The 20,229-nt window shown below is 43.4% G+C and overlaps 1 protein-coding gene and 1 long non-coding RNA gene across 2 annotated transcripts in view; one reads left to right on the forward strand and one right to left on the reverse strand.

The window, feature by feature from the left end:
* Positions 1-799: 799 nt before the first annotated feature.
* LOC116704548 (15-hydroxyprostaglandin dehydrogenase [NAD(+)]-like) overlaps positions 800-20,229 on the reverse strand; it is a 26,350-nt gene continuing 6,920 nt past the window's right edge. Inside the window, 9 exon segments of the mRNA XM_032540129.1 lie at positions 800-1,322; positions 3,026-3,190; positions 4,712-4,730; positions 4,733-4,785; positions 5,477-5,480; positions 9,470-9,566; positions 12,826-12,932; positions 18,206-18,329; positions 19,096-19,287. Of these exon segments, the coding sequence (XP_032396020.1) occupies positions 1,199-1,322; positions 3,026-3,190; positions 4,712-4,730; positions 4,733-4,785; positions 5,477-5,480; positions 9,470-9,566; positions 12,826-12,932; positions 18,206-18,329; positions 19,096-19,188 (786 nt within the window). The 5' untranslated portion in view covers positions 19,189-19,287 and the 3' untranslated portion in view covers positions 800-1,198.
* LOC116704557 (uncharacterized) lies at positions 1,763-13,081 on the forward strand. Its single transcript, XR_004335713.1, has 3 exons — positions 1,763-1,821; positions 12,763-12,773; positions 13,071-13,081. It is a non-coding gene; the product is annotated as an uncharacterized LOC116704557 (long non-coding RNA).

The following is a 20,229-nucleotide window of genomic DNA, read 5'->3' on the forward strand; positions in this document are numbered from 1 at the left end:
GACCCCCCCCCCCCCGGAGGGCCCATGTTTTTCACAGAACCTGATAAGCCTAACCTACCCACAACCTTTTCCTAAGCAAGTGGTTTTGTTTGAATTTGCTAACCACTGTGTTAAAAACAGCATCAAAGCTTAAAATGTAAATGACTGTTGTTATATAGCACTTTTCTAGCTCAACGACTACTCAAAGCGCTTCTTTTGTGTGTTCTCTAACTACACAATATCCATTGTACAGGTACCGGTCCATACATTCTTTATCTCCACGCGTAGTAGAGGGGAAACACTTTTCATGATTCCCAGGGGGGCAACCGAGTCTGATAACTTGCTTAGTCCATCTAAATGGAAGTGGGACGGGATCCGGTAGTCTTTCTCTCGGGATCTCGTGGGACAGAATTAATTTGGGGGGGCAGTCACGTGATCGGGACACCGGGCTCGGGATGGGATGGGAGCAACAACTGATTCCTGTGTCACCCTCTAACGCGTAGCTCTTGGTACAGTACAGGGTCCAAATCTGATCCACCAGTACATGTAACTGGTCGACATGCCAGTCCCTTCAAAGCTGTAAATATGACAGATTATATCTGAGCATGTCACAAACCTCAGCGTCCTTCATAGACAGTCCTGGCCCCATGCACCTGCACTGCATCTCTGCCCTTGTCCTAAATAATGTAGTTGAGAGTACTCTGCAAAACAAGCTGGAACCACTGCGTGGATGCAAAAATGGCATTTACAACATCTTAATGTAGACATAGTCTTACATTGATTGTGGAATTTCAATAAACGAGTCCCAATATCTCTCATATTAAACTATACCACTGATTTATTTTTATTTTGACACAAATCGTACATACCATCTGTTAAATAACAACTTTTACAGCTGAAAACACTGTTTAATTACATATGCTACACAATCAGTGATGTCTGAGGTGGATGACTCAACTATAACACATAGAAAGCTGAATGAAAAAGACTTTGGTTTAACCTCTGAAATCATGATTGTCATGTATTATTAGACAGAGCTTTTTATTATGTGGATAGCATTCATGTTTTGGACACGTGTAGGCTTATATACATGATCAGGCATTGTTCAGGTCAGTTTGTTCCTCCAGAACCAATCTAACGCAGCCTGATGTCCCGTTTCTGGTGAGTTTAAGGCCCTGTACTCTCCTCAGCAGCGGCAAGGAGTCCAGAATACCAAGGCTCAAGCGGACATGGGTTCATAGGTGTGGAAGTGGATTCCCTTGGAGCATGTGATCTTCATCACCGCTCCATTCAGACTGGTGTCAATAATCATCCTCATCATTCCCTCCGCTATCAGTGATGGCCTGGAGATGAGCAGAGAGAAATGTGTCATTAGATAAGATTACAGACTAAAAATACACACACAGACACACACACACACACACTCAACTTCCTCTGGATTTCCTCTAACTTACATTAACGCTTCCCTTCTGCTGCTTGTCTATAAATTGCACAATCAGAACTGTTGAAGGCGATAACAGAGCTATTATGTCAGTCCTATTATGTGTAGCACAAGAGCATTTATGTCTGTGCCATGTTTAACTCCAAATGTAAACAAATCTAAAGTATCATTCGGCTGCAAAGTAGATTCTGAGCCATTGAGTGAAATAAGAATGCAGTAACCATAATAACCGAGTTACAATAAATCTGAACACAGACAGAACAAAGACACAGTGTGGCTCCGAGGGTTTACTTAGCTTGTTAATTGGAAAGAGCCAAATGCCAAATGCTAGGTAACTAGGACTACAGCTGAATGTTAGCCGGCTTGCTAACACTAGCGCATTCCCAGAAATGTTAATTAATGTGCAGTTTGTTTAACTTTCTTTCACTGAAGGACATAAACATGTCCACTTACGTATGTTCTTGTGAAATAAAAAGCATTCATGTACAGTGTTCTTACAAAACTCACGTGTGTGTAGATCTTATACTTGAGGTATTACACAGAGTATATTCTACTTATGTGCTTGCACAACATAACAAAGCACATGTAAAATGTGCCATTGATGTATAAATAACTTCCTAATATTTAATGATGACATTTAATTTGTTATGATGGACTGGCCGTGATATTTGCATGTTGTGTGTGTGTGTCTGTGTGTTTGTCTGTGTATATGTCTATTTGGTTGTTTTGGTTTTATTTTTGAATATAGTGCATGTGCACATGGGGATGGGGATGAAAATATGATTCCTTTTGCTGGGGCACAGCCATAAATAATGGGGCATGTGCCCCATTAGAAAGGGTCTGGCGACGCCTATGTCACTTCCACGTCAACACAGACACACAACAATAAGCACACAGACACATTCTTTCCTCACCAAACAATATGCCTGACCATGTTGGAACAAGTCTGTGTGAGTAATGGGAAAGTATGCACACACACACGCACACACACACACACACACACACACACACACACACACACATAGACATAGAAATCTACCAAAATAGCTTAGTGAACACGCAATGCATCCTGGTCCATGTACTGTATTTTCAGTTATTTTGTTCCTCAATCCATATAGCAAACAATGTATTTATTCAGTGGACTACATTTATCATCATCTGACTGGACGTCCACATTGAAGGTGGCACATTTTCACTTTTGTTGACTGTAGAAGAAGAAGAAGAAGAAATTGTTGTTAAGCCCCACTAGCTTGTATTTTTTTGCTGTGTGATCCAATGAACCAAGGTTCTCTATGTCCAGACGTTGTCATTTGCTCCCAAAGGAACCAAATATGAATAAATTAGTATTTGTTTCATTCCCATCATCAACACTTTGGCTCATGACTGGGTAAGCCCCGCCCACTCTGCAGGTTTAATTCTCCTGCTTCAGTTCACAATTTTGCGGGAACCAGTCACAAAGTGGCTTCTCTCTGCAAATGACTTAACACTGATTGTGTAGTAGAAAATACTAACACTGCATATGGCGCTATAAATGACCAGCGAGTTAAACTGGTTTGAGCTAGAAGGAGCATTTTGACTGGGTGATAAGTGTGTGATTTAACTCACTGTAAAACTCCAAATTTGCTCATGCTGCGTTTGAAATCATCCTTGAACTTGACGAACTTGCCCATGTTGTCCTCATGTTCCACTGAGTGCAGCAGAGGGGTGTCGACGAAGGCGGGACACAGGACGTTGATCCGAACGCCGTACTGGCCCAGAGACGACGCGTCCTGCAACAACGTGGGGGGGGGGGCAGTGCTGAGCTGTGAGCTGACTGGAAGACATCCCGTTCTACAAATGTTGAATATGACCTCATACTGTGTGTGTGTGTCTGTGTGTGTGTGTGTTTGTGCATGTGTATATGTTTGTTTATATGTCTGTGTGTGTGTGTGTGTGTGTGTGTGTGTGTATATGTTTATATCTATATGTGTGTGTGTGTGTATATGTTTGTATCTATATGTGTGTGCGTGTGTGTGTGTGTGTATATGTTTGTATCTATGTGTGTGTGTTTGTGTGTGTGTGTATATGTTGAATCTGTGTGTGTGTGCATTTTTGTATCTATGTATGTGTGTGTGTATTATATTTGTATCTATGGGTGTTGTGGGTGGTATATGTTTGGATCTATGGTGTGTTTGTGGTGTGTGATATATTTTATCTATGTGTGTGTGTATATGTTTGTATCTTGTGTGTGTGTGCATATGTTGTATCTGTGTGGTGTGTGTGTTGTATCTATCGTGTGTGTGTGTATGTGTGTGTGTGTTTGTGTGTGTGTGTGTGTGGGTACGTGTGTCTGTGTGTATATCTGTGTTGTGTATGTTTGTGTGTGTGTGTGTGTGTATATGTTTGTATCTATTGTGTGTATGTGTGTGTGTGTATCTGTGTGTGTGTGTGTGGTCTGTATCTGTGTGTGTGTGGAGTGTGTGTGTTTGTGTGCGTGGTATTGTTTGTATCTATGTGTATCTGTGTGTGTGGTGTGTGTGTGTGTATCTGTGTGTGGTGTGTGGTTTGTGTGTGTGTGGTGTGTATATGTTTGTATCTATGTATGTTGTGTGTGTGTGTAATCTATTTGTATAGTGTGGTGTGGTTGTGCGGGTGTATATGTTTGTATCTAGGTGTGTGTGTGTGTGTTGTATGTTTGTATCTATATGTGTGTTGTGTGTGGTATATGTTGTATCTATATGTGTGTGTGTGTGTGTGTGTGGTGTGGGTATATATTCGTATCTATGGTGTGTGGTTGTTTGTGCGTGTGTATATGTTTGTATCTATTGTGTGGTGTGTGTGTGTATATGTTTGTATATAATGTGTGTGTGTGTGTGTATTGTGGGTGGTGTGGGTCTGTATCTGTGTGGTGTGAGTGTGTGTTTTTGTGCGTGTGTATATGTTTGTATCTATGTGTATTGGTGTGTGGGTGTGTGGTGTATCTGTGTGTGTGTGTGTGTGGTTTTTGTGTGTGTGTGTGGTGTTATATATTTGTATATATGTGTGTGTGTGTGTTTGGCGTGTGTATATGTTTGTATTATGTGTGTGGTGTGTGTGTGTTGTATGTTGTATCTAGTGTGTGGTGTTGTATATGTTTGTATCTATATCTGTGTGTGTGTGGGGTGTTGTGTGTGTGTGTGGGTATATATTTGTATCTATGTGTGTGTGTGTGTGTTTGTGCGTGTGATATGTTTGTTCTATGTTGTGTGGGTGTGTGTGTGTGTGTGTGTGTGTGGGGTGTGTGGTGTGTGTTGTGTGTGTCGTGTGTCATAAGCCATAGCTCTAGTGAAGCGATGACTCCGTGCTTGGTGGCGGTGTAGACAGGCTGATGAGGAGAATGAGGAAGGCTGAAGAAGAGGAAGAAACATGTTACCAGGGGCAACGCCTCGCATGAACAATCAGGAGGGGCCCTGGGTCCAGATGGAGCGAGATAAGGCTCGGCCCGACACGTACTTAAAATCAAATACAATGAAAAAGAACACTGTGAGAAAAACAGATTATGTCCTGGCAACTGTAGTCTAAATCATATTCATAATTCCCTTTCAAAACATATACTTTCTACAATTTAATCCAAAAATCTAAATACGGAGAAAGAAAAGGCGATGAAAAATCATAACGGTAAATTCCTTCATATTCCCACAGTCCACACACACACACACACACACACACACATCTTGTTATCAAATGATGACAAGATAAGTGAGGAATGATTGCTATGTGACTGTTTCCAGATCTCTGGGATGATAACTTCCTCTGGAATCGGATTACCTAACAGAGAGAAAAGAAACGTCCACAGCTCACCCTACGTGCACCAAAGCATTTTAATTATTTCATTAAGTGGACACGTTTGCATAAAGTTGACTGGATTCAACTCGATGCCGTTTTTAATGAATAACGCTATGTGGGAAAGTTGCTGTGTACGTGGTTGCACCAACGATGCATCCATAACGCTGACCTCCGATGCCACGTCCTGAACTAGATCCTGATAGATGGGCTTTGGCTCCAGGCTACAGACCAGACCGGCATCGCGTCAACCACTAGGCTCCCTTTTGGAGTCACTTTGGGAGAGAAACATGACAAATGCCATAAAGCTGTTGTTGTGTAGTGGGTTAATCCAGACTGTCAGACTCATATGATACTTTTAGATCATATATGCAGTATATCATATTCACCATCAGTGTGGTAAATCACTGAACGCTGCTGGTTATAATTCCAACTGATGGATAAAACTCAGCCTTTATGTGTCCTGCTAGCCCGGTCTGTACACATTGATAAAATGAAATTTTGATGTAAAAAATGACAATATTTCCTTTTGCAATATTTGAAAATCAATTGTTTTTTTGAAATTACATTTATATCTAAAATAGACTTCAACATGTCATTTATTACATGTATTCGTGTCAAATTGACATTTAAAACATCTTGTCGTATTCTACGTTAACACAGGAGCTGAAATGAAAACGGACACACCACGCAGCTAAACCGCTCACGCCACGCAGGCAGTGTGCAGGAGGCCTCAGATCCAAAAGTTGGCTATTAATAACAGCTTTATTATTAAAAAACACTGATCCAATCAGATATGTAAATCCGGATGAGCAGAATGCAGTCAGTGTGTTGGCTCATCGGTCCACTTGGGAGAAGACCTACCTTCATTTATTAAGGTATTGCAAACACTCAGGTTAATTCAAGGTTAAAAATAATTAATGATAGTAGATATGGCTACAAAACAAGCCTTTCTTTAACAAGAAACAGGTCCATGCAAAGGGGGTCCAAACGACGGCTTCATGTCAGGGCTTGGCCCAGGACCCCTGTGTGCCGGTCTGATGCACGTCAGTGATAAGGTTGGAGACATCTGCCATAGACTAAACATTTCTGTCTACCACAAAGCCACTGCCATAGCCTCTATCTGGCTCCTCTAATGAGCCCAATGCATGCTGGGTACGTAGAGGAGACTTCTTTTAGACTGCAAGGGAAGTATGAATATAGTCAAATATGTACTATTGTGTTACTCTGTGTATCTTTTGATTTTTTTCTTTGGTCTTTGCGGTCCTATGTCCCAGTGTAATGTTTGTTAAATGTTTGGAATATATATAAAAATTAAAAATATTTGGTCACAAAATAATGTTATACAATATGCATTACTATAATTATTATTATCTTATTATTATTTTACATATTATAATGTAAAAATATATAATATATATATATATATAGGACTCATCTCCTGCTTCTCCTTCTCCACAAACAACATGGAATTAAGATGAGCGTTAACGTTTCACACCTCTGACATCTCTAATACACCCACAGGAGCCCTGAACAGGTGACGGATCAGTTTGGTTAGGGTTAGGCACAATGGCCGTCCCCTACCCACCTCCTCATGTGGACTTAATGATGGGGGACCACTAGAGGGTACTGCCTCTATAAAGATAAATATGAGAGGTGAGAGGAGGACTGACCGGAGGACAGTCTCCACACAGAGTCCCAGCAGTGTACTGAGGCGTTGTATGTCTGCAGTCTAACCACACACACACACACACATTACATTACATTATATTTCATTTAGCTGACGCCAAAGCGACTTTTGGGGGTCTCCCACACCAAAAGGCATGAGACATTTCCAGTGTGCCATCACCCCCACAGAGGACTGAAGAACTAACAGCTTTTTGGTTGCTTGAATTAAGAACATGGCATGTTCTGATGAGGAGAGAAATGACTACTACTGAATGATAACTGCTTCTCTGTGGTCTTTGCTTCATGACAGGATTTAAGAGCTAGTGTTCTAGGGGACAGTCCAGTAGTTTGACTTATAGCACATGTCTGAAAACCTGTCATGGTTATGCATGTTTTTTGTCTTGTGTTTCCCACATAACACACTAGAGGAAGACCGTTATGGTTTTCATGCTTCCACAGATCCATGTTGTCAAGAAAGAATCCCTGGAAGACAGACTGAGAAAAGACAGAGCAGCCCTTTCTACTCTACTGTGAGAAACAATCTAGGCAAGTCGTCCCCAAATTTAAAATTCAGTGTAAAGAATTTGAGACACTTTGAGACAAACTGCTAATTATGCAGCCCTCCTAACACCTAAACCCACGCAGCTCTGCAGCAGCTTTCTGTACATGTCTTCATCACTTTGGTGTTCATATTATAGTTGATGTTGTACCACGTATCGTTCATTTCCTTTTGTTCATATGTTGTCTGCTTTGGCAATATAGGCAATGTCTTGTCATGCCAATAAAGTTATTAAGAGAAATAGAGAGGTAGAGAGAGAAAGACTGAGACAGAGAGAGAGAGGGTGAGAGAGAGAGGGGGACAGTGAGAGAGGGAGAGAGAGAGGGGGGGAGAAAAAGACAGAGACCGAGACAGAGAAAGAGAGAGAGGGAGAGAGAAAGACAGAGACCGATAATGAGAGAGAGAGGCTGAAATTGAGAGGGGGAGAGAGAGAGGGGGAGAGAGAAAGACAGAGACCGATAATGAGAGAGAGAGGCTGAAATTGAGAGGGGGAGAGAGAAAGACAAAGACCGAGACAGAAATAGAGCGAGGAGAGAGAGAGATAGAGAGAGAGAGGGAGAGAGAAAGACAGAAAGGGGGAGAGAGAGAGGAAGACAGAGACCGAGACCGAGAAAGGGGGAGAAAGAAAGACAGAGAGAGAGAGAGGGTGAGAGAGAGGGGGGATAGAGAGAGAGAGTGAGAGAGGGGAAAGAGAGAGAAAGACAGAGGGGGGGTGGAGCTTGACTGTGTTTGTGTGGGAGTGACTGTGAGTGTGTATGTGTGAGAGAGCGTGTGTGTGTGTGTGCGTGCATGGGTGTGTGTGTGTGTGTGTGTGTGTGAGAGTGAGTGAGTGCGTGTGCGTGTGTGTGTGTGTGTGTGTGTGTGAGAGAGTGAGTGAGTGAGTGTGTGTGAGTGCGTGTGCATGTGTGCGTGTGTGTGTGTGTGTGTGAGAGAGTGAGTGAGTGAGTGTGTGTGAGAGCTCTTTGCTTTCCTTCCAGTGAAGTGAAGTTCTCTTTCTGAAACCCAAACTAACACCATGATGATATCACATGGTCTGGTGCCAAATTTGAATTGTATCATGAAATATCTTTTAAAAATATTATATTTATCAATATTTTCTTCTTGAGTATGTTTAAGGGAACTGATTATACACACCAAAGTAGATTTTATGAGTTCCTCAGCAAATAGGAAGAAGTATGAGCAAGTATTAGGAGCTGTGAGTTAGCAGTGAGCTAACAGATAGCAATAGCTGCTAACTGCAAAACACACCTCAATCTCAAGACAAACTATTGGTGGTCAAGATGCATTGTGGGTAATGCAGGTGACAGGCAGGAATATGTGGACTACAAAGAAGATGTCTGGTCCCGCTGCATCGATTGGGATACTGTCCATTACGAGTCCATGTTCTATTGTTATAAGTGTGCAGTGATGAAGGTGGAGTTCCCATTTCAGCCAATTCCTTCGACATTGTTTTTCTGAATATTCACTTGCACAAAAGAATGGAAATATAATGATGTTTTTTAAATCATATCACTGACTTTGTATGTGTATTTAGTTAATGCTGTTTTAAATATTCTGTGTAGCCTGCACATACTAAATCATTCATTTGTCACCTACACGGAGCCATGTACACTAAAATCTCCTTCTGTGGATTCCACTCCCAAGACACCTTGTCCATGGAGATGGACACACATTTAACTAACTAATGATATAAATTATATTCTAAAAATAAAATAGCCCTACATTGGTTATATCCACCGTCATTTAGCAGAGTAAATGCAGAGCCTTTACTGTTGTCACACTGTTACTGGGTAGAATTCGTTGAAACCTGTCCTCCTGCAACACTGCCATGCTTCAGATGCAGAAAACAATCCAAAAAGGTTTTGTGATTGAATTTTATATTTTGATAAATGTCATCTCTTAGTTTGTTGGTTTGCCTTATTTATAGGTGTCTCTATGCAGTTCTTCAGTGTGAATGTCAGTTTAAAAGGCATTGATCACACCTTCATTATAAACTGTGTCTGTGTGTGTGTGTGTGTTACCTGCCATAGAGGATACATTGATAATGGTGCCTCCTTCCTTCCCGTGCTCTTTACTCATGTGTTCCAGTGCTAAGTAGGTCCCGTTAATCACAGAGGTCTGGAAAGAAAAAGAGCCAACATGGTCACAGTGGAAATCTGGCAAGGAAGTAAAACTGCAGCGTGAAAGTGAAACTACTGATAAGCAACTATATTTTTAATTGTGTGAGTTCTCTGTAACGTATGTGAAAACCTAACCGATACAGCACATGCTGTTTTGTGAGTGACTACTACTACTTGCTGTGTCATAATGGAATAAAAGAGAATTATGGAAAATGTCATGATTAGGGAACTATGGATGGAAAAATGGGTTTCCTCAGGAGGGAGGCTGGCATCTCCCTTAGGGATAGGGTGAGAAGCTCAGTCAGGATGTCCAGCTGGGAAGAGGCCTCTGGGCAGACCCAGGACTAGGTGGAGGGACTATATCTCCAACCTGGCCTGGGAACGCCGCGGGATCCCCCAGTCGGAGCTGGTTGACGTGGCTTGGGTGAGGGAAGTTAGGGCCCCTGCTGGAGCTGCTGTCCCCCGTTATACATCAGCAGTAGTGGGTAGAGTAGCCAAAAATTGTACTCAAGTAAAAGTACTGTTACTTTAGAATAATATAACTCAAGTAAAAGTAAAAGTAGTCAACCAAATAATTACTTGAGTAAGAGTAAAAAAGTACTTGATGAAAAAACTAACGTCTGATTTATTTCTTAACACAAGCATCAATCAGACCGACAGTTCCTCCTGGTCAACGGTTGATTCTGACATCTTTGATTTGCTACGACCGTAAAGCTAACCTGTCCCTCCGCTGAGATAGAGTATGGTCACGTGTCTGCACAACGACGTTTGATTGGTGGAACACAGTCACGTGGGAAAGCCTTTACAGGAAGACTCTCTCTCTCTCTTTCAAAATAAAAACATTAAAATGAGACGTACGTGGGGGTAAAAACAGTGACGCGTAGAATACCAAAGAGGTAAAAAGAAAAGTAACGAGCTCCTTGTAGCCTAATGTAGCGGAGTAAGAGTACAGTTTCTTCTTCACTAATCTACTCAAGTAAAAGTAAAAGTATAGTGATTTAAAACTACTCCTAGAAGTACAATTTTTTCAAAAACTTACTCAAGTAAATGTAACGGAGTAAATGTAACTCATTACTACCCACCTCAGCATATTAAGCATTAGACATTATCAGCAGAACAAGCTGTCCCACGGTGTTACTAAAGGTGGATTCAAAGTTCACATCAGACATCACCAACTACACGCTATTTTAGTTAACTATTGAAACAAGGACCTTACATTTCCCCAATGCGCTCTGTAAACACAAGCTTTCTTCCTCGTCTTGACCGTTAATCCCATTTTCCGGTTTGAAGACAGCAAAAAGAAAAGCATCAGAAAAAACTAAAAATATCATCAAAAAGAACAAATATCACCAGGCATCCTGCTGGACTCCCAAAGCCCCTGGTTTTGGGGGTGTCTACATTGAAGAAGGTTTGCATCAGAATGGCCCCTCAAGTTCACAAGTTTAGAAGCTTGTCCCCTCTTGCAGACCCTCACCTACCAGCAGTTCCTCTATATTTATCACTGATATTCACTTGGTAAATTGTCCCCTAAGACCCTGATCTTTGACTCACAGAGCTACTAACAGCCCATCACCCTCAACCCTCTTGTCTCTCCCATCGGCTACTTTCACGACCTATACGACTTAATGATCCATAGTTTGATATTGTCCCCATTAGTTGATCTTGTGTAGACTTGTTCTCTAAACTTTTCAGAGGACGTCTACGCCAAAAGACAGCTTCAAATCCACGTCTTCCTCTTACCACAGTCAGCATACACGTCATCCGCTGTAGATACACAACTCCTCATGTGGCTCAAATCTCAGAAGCCATGTTCTTGTGACTTTTCCAGTTTTCTCAGATGCTTCGAATTCACCGCATCCACCCCTATTTTTGACCCACATGTCACGCTTACAATATTTTCTACACAAAGCAAGATAAGCAAATCGATTCCACCAGCGTGGATGAAGTCCAATCATTTGGACATTCCAGAGCGCAACATCAACAGATCTCTTCATTTCTTAGTCTGCACAAGTGGCTACTCGATTCTGCTTCTACAAGCACTTCCGCCATGTAGTCTCCTTGTCTGGCATTTCTCCGGATCATTACTCCTGACACTACTGTAGTCACGTCTGGCCTTCAAAGACCTCCCTGAACATTACAACCGCTACATCCTTTCATATCATCCTCTGCCTTTGAAATGGTATCCCAGAACAATTAACACAACCGTGGTCTCCACCGCTACATTCGTTCTGATGACAACAATCTCAGCTCCATTCTTTCGAGTTATAAGGAACTGGAGGTTTTGGTGGATGGTGGATTCCATACGAAATCCTCCCCACATCATTTCAACTGATGACTACAAGCAACTTTGTGTCTTGTATACATAGCGTGACTTATTAAATTGTTCAAACGTATCTGGTTGATGATTTGGTCCTTTCCAGTGAATTGCATTCTGTTGTGGCTCGATTTATTTGTGGTGGTTTAACATTTAACATAAGGACTGACCATTCCTGACAGTCTCCTTTCTACCCGTGGGTCACGAGCTAACGGCTGCAGGCGTTGGCTTCTTTCCAACTGGCATGGAGATCTACATTTTTAATAATAAAAGACTATAAGTAGCTTAGCTGTGGCTGGGATGAGCAACATGATGTGTAATCCGTCCCAAGTCCCAGACTTTCCTCAGAGGAAACTCCCTACAGGATTCCCAAACTGTACTGGCGAGGAGAGCTTGTAAAAGGGTGAAAGTGGTGACTGTTATAAACCATGATTTCCACAGCCTATTGCACCCACCTATGCCTTTTTTTCTAATCACAACCCATGCCCAAATGTGCAACAGGTGAGCCAAGGAAGCTATAAGATCATTTGGATCACTCCCGGCGCATTTGGCTGCTAGAACCTGATCTGGCTGTGGTAACACAGGTTGGTAGTAAGAGGGCTGCCACAACTTGGGAAAACCAAAAAGAGGCTAAACAGCTTACAAAGTAATGTGCCATATCTGCTATTATTGGCAGCTGCCACATATGGTGCAGACGTTGCTACTTATACCCTTAAGACCTGAGTATTGTGCTTATTAAATTGTGAAGACCTGCTGCAGGCCAGTGGTTCATGAGTTTTCGTATATATGGTTCTGAGTCTGTAATATTTGTGTCCCTGTGCCATTTTTCTTCATTTGGACATAAAAAAATAGTTAAAATGTGTCTTGTTGTTGTTTAAAGGTGTTGTGTCTGTTCATGATAAAAAACTGACTTGGCTTGAAAGTCTTCATCATTTCATCTTACCAGGTTGACTTGTATGGTCTTCTCCCAGTTCTTTTCATTGTTGATGCCAGCGTTGTTGATTACAATGTCCAGACGACCAAACTGGTCTACCGTGCTCTGGAATGCATCTATTCCACAGAAACAAAAAGCTTCAGTTAATGACGGAAAACATTGACACAGAATTGTACAAGAGCTGAAAAGCATGGCTTTCATGGCTTGGCACCACACTGTCTTGGTTTCGATCTTACCTCCCCAACAGACAAGAGTTTATCAATAACTGCACCTCCTTCACTGCTCTTCTGTAACAAGGCGTCCCCCACATTTTGGTGCTTGGTTCTCTCCTATTGATACTCGACATCCTGCCGCTCGTAAATAAACAAAAACAAGATCTCCACTTCTTCCACTAGGCCAATGAGGTCCAGATCTACATTTACACCAAATTCATCACCACGGTTACCTTCAGACCAACTGCCTCACCATCCATTCATTAAACCTGGATGCAAACTAACTCAATTACAATTAAAGTTGCAAGCTGCTTTGGATGGGCCCTCGCACCTCTCCAAGCATTGGGATAACCAATGTGGTCTAAGTAGGGGGCAGAGCAAGCTGTCCCTAATGAAAAAGGAACCCTCTGCTGAATGCAATGTTGTTAACACAAGATTCTACAACATGAAACCATTAAAATATAAAATCTTTTACCAAGCCTGATGTGTGAGCACTCTTTGGTGACTTTTTGAGTATGTTTAGGCCCTCAAAAAGGCGATTAATTGCACGTAATAATAATTCCCTCCGTTTCAATAGGGTGACGGTTGTTGGTGCGAGAGCCCTAAGAAATCTGACATGATTATCACTGGCCCAAATCCATCACAAAGACCCAACCACAACTTTATACCCTCTGTCAACAACTCCACCCTGTCTCCGTCCCCGTACATCTTTGGTAGTCATTTTGGACAGCAACATGACTACATCACATCAACCAAATCACGAGAACGGCCTTGTTCCGCATCAAAAACTCTGGCCATCACTCTGCAGGATCTCTGATCCACGCATTCCTTTCATCAAGAATCGACTACTTCAACAGCATCCTCTACGATTTATCTGCAAAAGCCTTAAATAAACTTTAATACATCTAAAGCTGGCTCCCTGTTCTCCAGCACATTCAGTTTAAAGTCCTCCTCCTTACCCACAAAGCCCTCCATACCAAGGCTCTACCTGCCTCACAGATCTGCTCCACCGCCACAATCCCCCCCGAAACATCCGACTCAGGACCAAGCACCGTGCCTGGGGTGACAGAGCTTTCACCATTGCAGCCCCCTCTGGAACTCCCTACTCATAACCTGGACACATTGAAATCACTCATCAAAACTCACCTCTTCAGATTAGCCTTCCACCTACAGTAGACTTACATATTATCTACTGATAGTTGCTGGTTTCATTGTTTCACTTTTAATATCCTTGTTTTTATGTGTTGGTTTAATTGCTTTGCTAGTTTTTAATCTGCGTAATGTACTGGTTTTAGTGTAAAGAGTGCTATGAAAAGCCCTTTATAAATAAAAAGTAGCAGTAGCTCAGTCTGTTAGGACTTGGTTTGGGAACCGGAGGGTTGCTGGTTCAACCCCCTTGGGCAAGGGGCAGCCCCCTCACCTTGACATCTCTCCATTAGTGCATGTATCCAAGTGCTGGGCGATATGTGTAATGTATGTCTTAACTGAATTAAAAAAATTAAAGTGAAACTTTCCCTTCGTGCGATGAATACATTTAGTCTTCTTTCTCCTCACCAGGGACTTCTCTCAGTAATCACAGTAATACCGGGGTCACAGCACAGACTCCATGTAAATAAACATGTTAGCCTTGTAAAATACACTTCCTTCAAAGTGGACAAAAACAAAATAAAACTATGAAAAGCCATTTTGGGTTGTCTTCCCACATTTCCAACAACCATAACGCTAGTTTTGTTTTAAATAAACAAATAATTTACTGATTTACATGTGAAACTGTGTAAGTATAAGTCTGGTGGGTTTAGCGCTAGAAACCTCTTTTTCTGGTTAAACAAAAAGGTCGTAAAGAGGTTTTAAAAAGGTCTGTCTCTGTAAGGATCCTTTGCATGTTGTTTCTTACACTTACAACTCAGAACTTTTAGTGGACCAAATTGCCGATGCACAATGTTATAATTCATGCCCGATCTGTGGCTGGACACATCAGGCCAGTACAGTACCTCAGTACCTATACATGCACTAATGGAGAGATGTCAGAATGGGGGGGCTGCCCATGGAAAGGCGCCCGGAGCAGTTGGGGGTCCGGTGCCTTGCTCAAGAGCACCTTGGCAGTGCCCAGGAGGGGAACTGGCACCTCTCCGTTGTCATTGCACAAAACAGATATTGTCCACTTTCAAAGTCACAGATAATATTGTCCAGTATCAAACTCACTAAATGTGTGTGTGTCAGAAGCTTAGAGGGAGGAGTGATAAAGTTTGATGGCCACAGGCAGGAATACAACATCACTAGCCTTGCGGATCAGTATGTTGAGTCTGTTGGTGTCCCCTACCCTCAAACTGCTGCCCCAGCATGCAACTGCAAACCGGATAGCACTGGCCCTCACAAACTCATTAAACCTCCTCAGCATCGTCCTGCAGATGTTGAAGGACCTCAGCCTCCTTAGAAAATAGAGACGGCTTTGGCCGTTCCTCTAGAGGGCTTGAGTGTTCTTGGCCTAGTCCAGTTTATTGTCAAAGTGCACTCTCAGGTATTTGTAGTCCACAATGTCCACACTGACCCCCTGGATGGAAACAGGGCTCACTGGTGCCTTGGCTCTCCTTAGATCCACGACCAGCTCCTTAGTCTTTGTCACGTTGAGCTGTAGATGGTTCTGCTCACACCATGTGACAAAGTCCCCCATCACAGCTCTGTCCTCAGCCTCGTCCCCCTCACTTATACATCCAACCACAGCAGAGTCATCATAAAACTTCTGGAGATGGCAGGACTCTGTGTGGTAGTTGAAGTCTGTGGTGTAGATGGTGAAGAGGAAGGGAGAGAGGACGGTCTCCTGCGGGGCCCCGGTGTTGCTGACCATGCTGTTTGACACAATGTGGTCTGCCAGTCAGGTAGTCAACAATCCAGGACATGAGTGGGGGATGCATCGCTGTCAGCTTCTCACCCAGCAGGGCCAGCCGGATGGTGTTGAAAGCACTGGAGAAGTCAAAGAACATGACCCTCACCGTGCTCGCCGGCTTGTCCTGGTGGGCGTAGATGCGGTTGAGCAGGAAGATGATGGTGTCCTCAACTCCCAGTCGGGGCTGGTAGGCAAACTGGAGGGGGTCCAAGAGAGGTCTGACCATGGGCCGCAGCTTTTCCAGAACCAGTCTTTCCAAGGTCTACATAATGTGGGAGGTGAGTGCCACGGGTCGGTAGTCCTTGGCGTCACTGGGACGTGGCGTCTTTGGAACAAGAACAAGGCAAGATGTGTTCCACAGCACTGGGACCCTTTGGAGACTCAAGCTCAGGTTGAAGAGATGGAGAAGGACTCCACATAGCTGGGGGGCACAGGCTTTGAGCACCCCAGGACGGACACCATCAGGGCCAGCAGGCTTATTAGAGTGGAGTCTGGTCAGCTGTCTTCTTAACTGGTCCGCAGCGAGGCACACAGAGGTCACAGGTGGGTTAGGGGGAGGTGCGGAGGAGTTAACCTGAGAGCCAGAGGAGGGGGTAGTAGGGATCTCCCAGGAGGAGGGCGAGGGACATTGTGGAGGGGAGAGTGGAGTAGTAGGATTGGAGGTGAGTTAGTGGGGGGATGGGCAGGAGCCCTAGCATCAAATCTGTTAAAGAACAGATTAAGTTGGTTGGCCCTGTCCAAGCTGCCTTCAAGTCCTCTGCTGTCAGTTGGTCTGAAGCCGGGGATGGTACTTCAGTCCACCGAGAGATGTAGTCCACTGAGAGATGTAGTCCACTGAGAGATGTAGTCCATTGAGAGATGCAGTCCACTGAGAGATGTAGTTCACTGACAGATGTAGTCCACTGACAGATGTAGTCCACTGAGAGATGTAGTTCACTAAGACATGTAGTCCACTGAGAGATGTAGTGCACTGAGAGATGTAGTTCACAGAGAGATGTAGTCCACTGAGAGATGTAGTGAGCGCTTTCACACTAATTTAAGTGCTCATACTACAAACCTACAGCTAACTAAGCCTTTCTTCAGTTGAAAATTATCTTTTAAATTGAGGAACATCATATTTGTAATCCATGGTTAATTTGAAACGGGATAAAAAAACAATTTGCCTTTCCCCGTTCACTCCCGTTCATATTTTTTTCAGAATTAAAGTCGGGGCGGGATTTCGGCTATGCAGAAGAGAAATCAGTCAACACAAATCATCTGAGAAGTGTGTGATGGTAATATATTTGTGCTTTAGAAAATAATCACTTTGAAAGCATCATGGAGTAAGCTGTATTTCCCTCTCCCAACTGTACCATGACTGATTCAAGTAGCTAAAAAACATGAGTTCTGCTGGTGTACAGTTGGACTTGAGTATGTGATGTTAGAACTCAAGGTAATTGTTACGCATACGTTGTATCTGAATTCTCATGAGACATGTTGACTGGCTTGGTTTAGATTTCCAAAAAGAGGGTTGAACCCTGATCAGATAACCAGGGCCCAACCCTGGTCAGTGGTTTCAAAGAGGTAGGCCATAAGTGGGTTAAATAAACAGCTGAAAGAAGACACCTGAGGTGGTAAAACCTGCTAAAACGGCTTTCTACACTTAGAAACACACACACACACACACACACACACACACACACACACACTGTGTGTCCACATCAGTACTATCACACAGTCAGGAGCAACAGCAAACAGCATTCCACAGCCGTTAGCCTGCAGGGATTTACTTTTTCAATGTCAGACAATGAAACCCTGTTCCTCTCTCACTCAGACACAAATTCAATCACACACTGTATTCGCTTCATGTCTTTCTCACCCAAACACAGATACACACGCACACGCCCACACACACAGCACTGACACATCTGCAGGAGAGAAGAAGGTAAGTGTGTCAAACTGAAACCGACTACATTAAAAATAAATGACCATGTGACTCCAAGGCAAGACTCGACTGGTTGAGGCTCAGCTGGACCACAAGTGCAGCCAGTCGCTGAAATCCACCTGAGTGGCAACAACAACTCTCCCCCAACAAGGATTCTGTTGAAGTCACTTCCTCATTCAGCATGAGTAGGTGTAAATGAGTTGGCAAAGTACATGTACTGTATATATACTGTATTCTGCGGTCTGGATTCATATTAGGTTGCTTTCCGTTGCACAACAGCCGCAATGTGTTTGACTTTTCCATGTGATGTGACTCAACAATGACTGTGTGTTGTGAAGGCTTCGTGGGCAGTCGTACAGACAGTATTACCTCTCAGCGCGTCTCCGTTGGACACGTCACATGGGATAAAGTTGCAGTTGCCCTCTCCAAACTCGGCGTCCAGCTGGGCCTTGCTCTCTTCACCACACGTCTTGTTCAGGTCGACCACGGCCACCTGAGGGACCAAACTCTGTTTGTCAGGTGGACTCTTTAAGGTCTCTCTCACACACACACACACACACACGCAGACACACACACATACACACAGAAACACGCACATGCACACCCATGCACACATACACAGCAGAGGTGGAGAATCATTTTGTGCAGAACATGGTACTATAAGGATCGAAGGAAATACTGCTTTGGTTACAGTGTACTGCAGTAGTGTGTAGTAGTGTGCAGTAGTGTGTAGTAGCGGCTCAGCTCACAGCTCAGCCAGTAGCACACTGCTCACATAAGGAACTCAAAAACCAGACTAATGACATGTTCACTCTGCCGCAAATAGCCCAGTGTCACAGGGTGTGAAGGAAGTTCTCAGAAACTACTTGAGCTCTTTCAAAAGCCTTTTTGCTCGTCCTTTCCTGTCTTCAGAATGCAAGTCTCCTTCACTGTATAACTGCAAGTTTACCAAACAATGCCAACTATGTCCCATCACAAAACATTAAAACATTTATAATATTCTTCATGCAAGACACGTTTACACTGGCCCTGTTTCAACATATTGACCTAAAAACCTTTAAAAAAAAAAAAAAAGGCCATACAGCAGTGCAGTGAGAATGAAGGATGAGTATAAAGAGTGTGCAGAAAAGACAACATGTTTCACATAAATGTCCATAAACAGCTGGTTAGTGGTTAGCTGTGTTGAGTAGTGGAGTCCTCAGCAGACAGGTAACAGCTGGACAGCAGGCCCCAGGTGGGGCGGCTGGACCTGGACTCACCTTGGCGGCGCTCTGCAGCAGGGAGTGGACCACCGCTCTGCCAATGCCCTGAGCCCCCCCGGTCACCAGAGCCACCTTCCCATTCAGAGACATGACGTCTTCCTCCTGCTGTCTCTCGCTCTTTACCTTCCCTTTGCTTTTCTTTCTCTTCTTTCTGTGTCTGACTGACGTTTCTTCTCAGTAGAAAGCTTTCTCACCCTCGTGTGTTTTCTTTCTTATAGCTGCACTGTTTTCCCTCCCTCCCTCTCTCTCTCTCTCGCTCTCTCTCTCTCTCTCTCTCTCTCTCTCGCTCAGCTTATCAGTCTATACAAACAGTGCACTGTGGCAGAGAGAGAGAGAGAGAGAGGGAGGCTAAGTAAACTCTGGAGGATAATAATTACAGGTTTTATTCAGCCTGTTGTACCTGCCCTGCTGCTGCTGCCTTCCCACCTCCTCCTCCCCTTTCTACACACTTTAGCTCCCGTCCTTCTCCTGTCTCATCCATTCATCTGAGCTCCTTACAGTTTGGAGACAAATTTGTTTCTCAGGATTGAAAATGAAACTTGGCTAACACGTTTTTAAGAAGCTGTCAGTCTCACACACTCCTGTGTGTTCAGTGACACATTGCACCCAGGCCCAGGTCTCTGCATGTTGACTTCATGTTTAAACGAATAGCAGCCGTGTGAGATACTGGTTTGGTAAACGTCTGCATAGTGAGCTTTCCTAATAATAATAATACAAATATATAGAATAGAATAGAAAAGTCTTCTGCTACAGTTGGGATGGTCGACAGCCTTGTGGACTCTCACTAGGCAACAGACTCCCTCTCCACCAGCGCACAAAGGACATTTTCAAAAGTAGCCACTCTACTCGGTACACTCAGAGGACTCTATGCCCCCCCATCTCCTCCTACTGCTGTACCAGAGTATAGTCTAGTCCGTCCTTCTGTTCATTCAGCATGCTTTCTGTCACAATAACAAATTTTGCTGGACAATATATTGTCCCAGATATCATCACGATAATATTGCGAGACCATTTCCGTTTAACACTGGAACTGGAAGACATTTTAAATCTGCCATGGCGAGGAAACGTTGGTACCAAAGTGTGTGTGTGTGTGTGTGTGGGGGGGGTGGGGGGGGGACGACACAATGAAGT

The sequence above is a fragment of the Etheostoma spectabile genome, chromosome 2, assembly GCF_008692095.1.
Source record: "Etheostoma spectabile isolate EspeVRDwgs_2016 chromosome 2, UIUC_Espe_1.0, whole genome shotgun sequence".
NCBI lineage: Eukaryota > Metazoa > Chordata > Actinopteri > Perciformes > Percidae > Etheostoma > Etheostoma spectabile.